Source organism: Dryobates pubescens, chromosome 15 (genome assembly GCF_014839835.1).
Source record: "Dryobates pubescens isolate bDryPub1 chromosome 15, bDryPub1.pri, whole genome shotgun sequence".
In the NCBI taxonomy this organism is placed as follows: domain Eukaryota; kingdom Metazoa; phylum Chordata; class Aves; order Piciformes; family Picidae; genus Dryobates; species Dryobates pubescens.
Window position 1 is genome coordinate 26,118,778 of NC_071626.1, and position 8,222 is coordinate 26,126,999.

Genomic DNA, 8,222 nt, shown 5'->3' on the forward strand with positions numbered 1-8,222 from the left:
CCCAGCTCCCTCAGCCTCTCCTCACAGGGCTGTGCTCAAGGCCTCTCCCCAGCCTTGTTGCCCTTCTCTGGACATCTTCAAGTGTCTCAATGTCCTTCCTAAACTGTGGGGCCCAGAACTGGACACAGGACTCAAGGTGTGGCCTAACCAATGCAGAGTACAGCGGCACAATGACTTCCCTGCTCCTGCTGGCCACACTATTCCTGATGCAGGCCACTAAATCTCTCTCCCTACACAACTATGCTGCTGGAATTCCACAGGGAATTCGACATTCCTTCACACTGCCTACAGGTAAAGTTAAAGAAAAAAAAAACCCAAACAAAGGAAAGCCTAAAACTGCTACAAGGAGCCTGAACAGCTACAGCAAAAACCAAACACAGAGAGTGCTGCACTTCCTGAGCTGACCCACCTGAAAACTTTCACAGAATCAACCAGCTTGGAAGAGACCTCCAAGATCATCAAATCCAACTGATCACCCAGCCCTAGCCAATCAACCAGACCATGGCACTGAGTGCCTCAGCCAGGCTTTTCTTAAACACCTCCAGGGATGCTGACCCCACCAGCCCCCCGGGCAGCCCATTCCAATGGCCAATCTCTCTGTCTGTGAAGAACTTATTTTTAAGATCAAGCCTAAACCTCCCCCTGTGCAGCTTTGAGACTGTGTCCTCTTGTTTCAAGCTTTCTTGCTGTTCATATAAAATCAACAGGCAGAAGCTGGTTTTATAGTTTGGCAAAAGTCCTGACAGGCCGTTCGGAATAGGTGGAATTAGGGAACAGTTATGAGGACAGAAAAGAGACTGTGCCTGGTAATTGGCCATAACTCACAGGAACACTCATTCTGCTCTACCTGTATGGCAGGCTGCGAAATCTCTGCAGGCAGAACAACAGCTGCAGCCACCCAGAAGGCTCCAGGTGTCAGTGAGAAATCTGCTTTGGACACAGCATGCACCAGAGCAAGAGCTGACAGCTTGGTCCAAACCCAGAAGCCTCCACTAAAGCACGCAGAGGAATGGGGCTACCCCGGGGGCGTTTGCACCGTTCTGACACAAGCCTGTAAAAGTTTCACTTGGCTTTTGAAGAGGCAAAGCCCAGCAGAGCCAATGGTGATGACAGCCACAGGATACTCCAAACCTTCCCAGCTGTGACACAGAAATGATAATGGAGAAGAGATTTACTAAACAAAAGCCTGACATTCAGCCAGGGCCAATATTTACAGCAATTACTAACAAATCTGGACCACAGAATGTAATCAGGAAACTTCCAGAATTGCTCTATGTGGAAAAAGAAGAGAGGGAAAACCAAACCAAACCTGAATTTGCTTTTGTACAGGATCATATTTTTTATCACTAGAGACAATTTAGGAAGACCTCAGAGAACAATGAACCCAACAGTCACAGCTCCTGCGCTTCTCTCACCGTTCTCTGATGCACAACCAAACTCAGCAATGCTTCCCCTGCTAAGCAAGGGATATTCCATTTGCTTCAGAACTCCAGCTTGTCCACAACAGAGGTGCCACAATGCTTTGTGACACTGAAACGAAGACCTCAAACCAGCTAAGAAGCTGATCAACTGGAAAAGGAAGACAAATTCAAGGAGGCCACTGAAATATTAGTATTGGTATGACTTTTGTTAACCTTCTGCCCTTAATGATGGAAAAAATAACCCAAAACACATGTTTCACCCCAACACTTCAGACTCTTTCATCTGCAGCTGAGATAGGAGAGTTTACAGAAAACATATTTTCCCCAAATGCTGCAAATAAAGTAAGATTTACACTTTATACATAGACATAAAGTAACAATCTTGGTCTCCTTTGCCCTCCCTCCCCAGGATAAAACTATCAAACCCTTCGAGCCTTTCCCATGAGCTATTGAAAACCACAAATTAAACTAAACCAAGAGCTCTTTTCCCCTATCTCTGCATGCAACAGTGCTGTGAGCAATCCAGCCACAAACAGATTCCCACTCGAGCAAGACTCACCCCCTGCATCTCTTTGCTAGAGACCTCCCTCCTGCATTATTTTATCTCGCTTTGGTTTGCCTCATTCTGCTCCAGATCCCGAGATGAAGGTTTGCAAAATGGACTAGATAGTCTAAGTAATTAGGCCCAGACTACTTAGGCCCTGCTCAAGCATCAGAAAGAGCTGACCCTTGGGGGAAAAAAAAATAAACTAAAAAAATCAGGATTTTTGACAGGGTTTCAAGTCAGATCCCCCAAATCACTATTCACTGCTGAAGACCTTGGCCTTCAGTAGCTCTCCTCTCAATCTGGGAGTATTACACACAAGGCCACCAGGGTAGCTCAAAGAATGACAGAGGAGGCCAGGTCTCAAACCATTTGCTCTCATGTGGTAGACCACAGCACAAGCTACAGGACAAGCAGGCATGCCTGGGAAAGCAGAGATCAATTAGGGGATTCTTGCAGGGTAATGCAGGACATGAATGGTTTGATCCCCATGGTTTTATTTAGATGAAGGCTGCTGCCAGGTTGGGCCATATTTACTGTCCTGAACTCTGAAACTCTAAAGAAAGCAAATTCTGTCCAGACCAACAGAAACAGGAGCACTTCCTCTCCCGTGCTTCTCCCTCCCTCCACCTCCTCGGAAGCTGAGGGGCACATTATTTGGTTCCCAAACAAACCAGGACGAAAGCCAGCTTGAACAAAGCCAAATGAAGAAGATGGCTTCATGGGGAAACATATACCAACCCCACTGCTGGGGTCTCAACAGGACCTGGAAGAGGCACCATCCCTTTAGAGATGGCCAAGCAGCTCTTCTCATGCCTGTTCAACACTTGGGAGAAGCCACCTCCTGAAGGAAACTGGCTGTGGGCTGCAGTGGGACAAGGGGAGCCAACTGTGGAGTACATCCTCAGATCAACCAGGGATGAGAGAACAAGGGAGTCTCTGGTCCCAAGGGCTGTGTAGCCAGATTTAAAAATAAACCCTTCCAGCAGGGAGGACTGGCTTGCCCAGGACCTTGAAAGAGCCAACGTCCGCTGGAGAGAGGGAGCGAGCAGCAAACCGCCAGCCCGAGGCAGCCAGGAAACGCTGCAACGGGAGCCAGAGCCACAACTCAGCCACAAGAGAACAGGTCAGCTTAGGATGGATGAAGCTGGCTGGGGAGTTAAATTTAGACAGGTAAACATGCCGAAGGGAAGAGATGGGGTTCACATAACCCTTATCTGCCACTGCCAGGCCCTGCGAAGGACCCTTCACAAAACCTGCTGGGGGGGCTGCAGCCACTGCCTGGGGCACCCCAGAACAGTTTTTAATGCTGGGTGCGAGCAGGTGGGGGAGTACCCAACTGCCTGGACACTTTCCCCCTGTATTTTGCTCCAAGCATCTCTCTCTGCCAGGCAGCATCCCTGGGAAGCAAGAAAGCCGTTTAGAGAAGCATGCAGGACACTGAAGCCAGAGGGGACCCACAGACCTGGGCACACACGGTGCATGGAGACTGCAAGGGAAAGGTACCAGGGAAACCCCAACCAGAAACACGGAGGCCACAGTGTCGGTGCAGCTGTCCATGTGCCAGAGCCCTGCTGGGCTCCCCTTTGGGGGGAAAAGGGGGACCTGAAGAGGCTGGGTGATTGCTCACGACACAAAGCAAGAACGAGTAGCTGAGTTTTGCAAACTCAGCTAAACTCCAGCTTGAGTTGTCCAGCCCCTGGGAACCAGGGGAGACCCACGGCTCTCCTGTCCACCCTGGGCACCAGGGGAGACCCACGGCTCTCCTGTCCCCACCGTGCCAAGCTCTCAAACCTCACAGTCCATCTCACAGTTCGCAAGGACAAGTGAAGGATGCTCACATATGGCCAGCCTGCCACCTCCAAGAGGCTCCCCTGGCAAAGTGCTGCCACAGAGGGTGGCCAGGCAGTTAGAGGGCATGGGTGCATCCTTGCTTTGTGCAAGCAGCTGTGCTACAAAGCCACAATCTGCTCACAGTGACCCTGGTGCTCTCCCTCACGCAGAACAGGGCAGGGCTTGCGTAAGCTTTCTCAAGGCCCATGCCAAAGCTTGGAAGGGGGCAGTGGATCACAGGGCCTGGGCTCCTCTGTAGTTCTGTCCATACAGACTCAGCCAGCTCTCTCTGCAGCAAGACCAACAACTTGCACTCCAGCAAAGCATCTTTCCCAAAGAAAGATATTCAGTCATTATTTGAGGATTTTAAGAGCTGGAGAAGCTAAGGCTGCCTTTGGTCCTCCCTTCCCATGGTTAATCACCCTGCTGTTCACAATGCTGTCTGTTCCTAATGTGCATGCACAGAGCTTAAACACCCAGCCACGCACTTCTTTAAGTTCTCCTCTTGAATCAGAAAGCTCTCCAAGTACCAGCTGCTCCCAATGCCACTCAGTTATCACACCATGCTGCCTCTTGATGTTGTTTCTGAAACACTACCCAGGTCCCCATTCACAGGCTCACAGGATGTTAGGGCTTGGAAGAGACCTCTGGAGATTTTGGGGTCCAACCCTGCTGCCAGAGCAGGACCATAATACTTAGAAATGGATTTTGTTTTTTCCCCTAGCGTCTCTTCTCTGTGCTGCCTTCGTTTTTAATGAAGTCTGGATGCCTTTTTTCCCCAGCAAAGGAAGGTCCTTCTCTCTGCAAAAACTGGAAGCAAATCACAGCCTGCTCTGCCTTACATGACAACATGCCTTGGCTATCTGCAGACTGATTTTAAAAGCACTGCGTTTAAAAGTCTCTCTGAAACACTTATTGTGTGTGTGTGTGTGTGTGTGTGTCCAATTCATTTGGAAATGATGAAATGGTTTTCACTGGAACTTTGATCATCCATTAGGAAAAAAAAAAAAAGAAGAAGAAAAGATCTTATGAATAGAATCAATTTATATTCATTTAAATGAGCAATCATGCAGCTTTCAGCAAAGAACTGGTTTCCCTGCACGCCTTGAAACCCAAACCCAACAACTTCAGGACAAAAGGCTGAAGATCTGAAGCAGCCCAGATATAGAGAGGCCTCCTGGGCTAGTGAAAGGAACAAACAGCATTAAAGGTGACTGGACTGATTTATTCTTTTTTCTTTTTCTTGTCTTCCCCCCCCCCCCCCCTCATTTCACCATATTTGATCTCTTCCTACAAGTCCAAGACTTTTTCTCTACAAGAATGTGATATTTTCTTTAAAAAGATGTGGTTCTGGTCTTTGCAGAAAAAGTCAGGGAAATACAATTAAGCTGTACCTTACTACCTGGGGGGGGGGGGGGGAGAGGAGGGGGAAGAGGAGTCCTCGAGCTTTTAGGGCCCTGAAGTTTAGCTCTTTCAGAGTTTCTGAGTTGTTTGGGCTGGGCTGGGAACCTGCAGCCAGAATTTCAGTTTCAGCTTTCCCTAAGCAGAGGTTAGTCACACATGGAAGGCCATTTTCATTGTACGTGCACCGGAGACTGTGGAAAAGGACATAAGGGCTGCTCACAGTTACTGAGAGGGGAGGTGTGCTCATAACGAAGGCACAGAAGGAGCTAGGGAGGGAGTTCTTTCCAAAAGGGAGGAATCTCTCACGGCCACTCCACAGCACAGAAACATGAGTGAGCAATGGAGCCTGGGAGCAGAGGAAACTGAAGGCTGGAACGGGGCCAGCTCACCTACCTTGATCTACCTCCTACCCTGCACAGTTCAACCTCATGCTTTTCTCTTCACATACTTGGCTAATTTCTTTAAAGAAGGAGGGAAAAACCTCAAGTATTTGAGCTGGCTTCACTGCCATATGTGGCTACTCATCCCACATGTTGGACACTAGGGGTAAAAAAAAATCCCACCTGAATTCCTTCAGTGCCCAGCCTTCACCTTGGATAAACCCAGGTGTCCACGCAAAGGACACTGCTTTAAGAGGAGTCTCTCCCACCAGCTTTGAGGAAGCCCACTCTCTTCTCTGTTGGGAAGAAGAGCATGTACCAAATTTGGTTCTGCATTTACAAGAGCATCTGCCTGTGTGACAGCAGACAGGTACCCACAGGTTAAACCTGCCACCAGCTGCAAGAGCAGTCACCTCAGCTCGTCAGTGCCCAGTGCCAAATGTGGAAAGGAAGAGTAGGGACAGGCTTATACCTGCATGCTGGTGCCCCCTTGCAGAACTCCCAGCTGCAGGAGGTGGTGAGTGAGATGTTTGAGACACATACATGCCTAGCAGGCTCTGAAGGGGCAGATGGACACAGATGAGTGCAAAGGAAGGAGATGCCTTATGTGCCCACTATACACATGTGCCTGAGGTTGTGCAGACACAAAAGCCCCAACAAAGGGCTACAGGAAAGAGCCCTTGGCATGCATGCAGGTGAGGCGGCAAAAGACAGCCGGTGCAGGTGAAGTGTGGTAGAGCAGACTGCATCAGAAACATGCAGGTGCACACAATGAATGAGATGCACAGGCACTCAAGTTTTTGGCTGTGAAGAAAACAAAGCAAGAACTTGGAAGCTGTGAGAAACAGCTCCATCAGAAAAGAACCAGCCCCCAAAGATCAACAGGTTAATACATGGGTGCAGGGAGCAGAGCCAGGGAGATGATGATGATGATGTGCTGCATCACAGGCAGCAGAGCAATAAGACACAGGTAAAAGTTGGATAGGATAGAGAGACCAACAGAGGCACTCATCTGGTGGCAGAGGAGAAGCACAAAAACCACTGGGCAACAAATTGCATCACAGTACATAACATTCACGTGTAGGGAAGTTACCCTACCTGTACTGCTAAGGGAAGTGCTGCACCAGAATTCCCAGAAAATAGCCCTCCTGCCTGTTACAGACATAACTGGCATGCCCATGCCTCAGTACTGTGAGGCAAGGAACACTGCTGCTGCTCATCTGTGGCTTCTACACACACAAGCATCTTCACCCTTGCCACATGCCATGGGCCGTGACAGCACATTCTGCCTCATCATAGGCATGTGGGTGAGAGGAACAGCATAGACCAGAGGCTTGAGTGCTTCCTCCCAGGAAAGTCACTGTGCTCAGGGCAAGGGCCCTCATCCGAGAGCAGCGTCTCTACTCAGAGCGATCTCCATCTCACTGGAGTAACCTATTTGCCAAACACACATTGGTCATCTCGAGGAACATCTGTTCTACCAGCACAACGTCTGCCACCGCAGAGGAACATCCCTTGCACCCCAGAAACATCCCTCGTAGCAGAGCACGGCCCCGCACGCTCCAGCAGCTTCTCTCTTGCCAGAATAGGTCTCTCACACTGCAGCACCACCTCCAAGGCCACTCCGGGGCCGCCCCGCAACTGTCCCTAGCGCCGTGCTCCGATTGCTCCCCTGTTGCTGTGTGTCGCAGGGGGTTCATCCCGCGGTTGCTGCTCGGCGGCGGCCGCGGCTCAAACTCTCCGACGGTCGCGGCTCCCGGCGGCCCCTTTCTCTGCCCGCGGCGCCTGCCTTGCCCCTGCCATACCCCAACCGCCGTCCGCAGCGAGCCGGGGGCCCTCCCGGTGCCGTGATGCCGGGGTTCGGAGGCGAGGGGCGGCCCGCGTCTCCCGGAGTGGGAGAAAGCAGGGACCCCGCGCCGCTGCCGGCACCGCCTCCCGCCCCTTCGGGGGCCGCCCAGGGAGGCGTCCGGACGCGAGACGGGACGGGCCCGGGGAGCCGCGCCGCCTGGCACGGCGAAATACTTCCCGCCCCCCGGTCTCCTTTCCCCGCCGCCGTCGCCACCCTTCCCGTCACCACGGGCCGGAGCCGTCTCCTACCTGCATCCCCGGGCGGCGGCGGCAGGTGAGCAGGCGTCCGCGGCGGGCACGGGGCTCCGCGCCCCACTAGCGGCGTCGCGACGGCCGGAGACCGCGAGGGGACGCACCTGCCCCGGGGGCCGCGGCCCCGCCGCCGCGTCGGGCCGATCCCCCCGCTGGCAGCGAGAGGGGAACGAGGGGAGGCTACCGGCGCTGCCCTCTCGGTTGCCGCGGCGTCGCTGGGCTCCGGTGAACGGCGGCACCGAGGGCGGACTCCCGGCCGAAGTTGGCGGCGGAGGCGAGTGCCGGGCCCGGGAGGTGCCGGCGGATCCCGGGGGCTCCGGCCGCCTCCGCCACGCCTACCCCCGCCCCGCGCCCGCCCCCCGCGCCCTGCGCCCGCCCCGCCGCGGGCACCGCCGCCGCCGCCGGAGCCGCCGGGATGGGGCTCGCTCGAGGGGGCGCGGCGGCCTCCGCCGCCGGGTCGGCCCCGGAGATGAGGAGGGCGGGGGCTGGCCTGAGAGGCGAGGTGCGGGCTTGCTGCCGTCGGGGAGCGGGGGGGTTTAC

At 53.2% G+C, this 8,222-nt stretch overlaps 1 protein-coding gene across 1 annotated transcript in view; it reads right to left on the reverse strand.

The window, feature by feature from the left end:
- Positions 1 to 7,988, reverse strand: part of WNT5B (Wnt family member 5B) — a 98,157-nt gene extending 90,169 nt beyond the window's left edge. Inside the window, exon 1 of the mRNA XM_054167612.1 lies at positions 7,680 to 7,988. Coding sequence (XP_054023587.1) covers positions 7,680 to 7,685 — 6 coding nt within the window. The 5' untranslated portion in view covers positions 7,686 to 7,988. The remainder of the gene's footprint in view (positions 1 to 7,679) is intronic.
- Between the last annotated feature and the right edge of the window lie 234 nt (positions 7,989 to 8,222).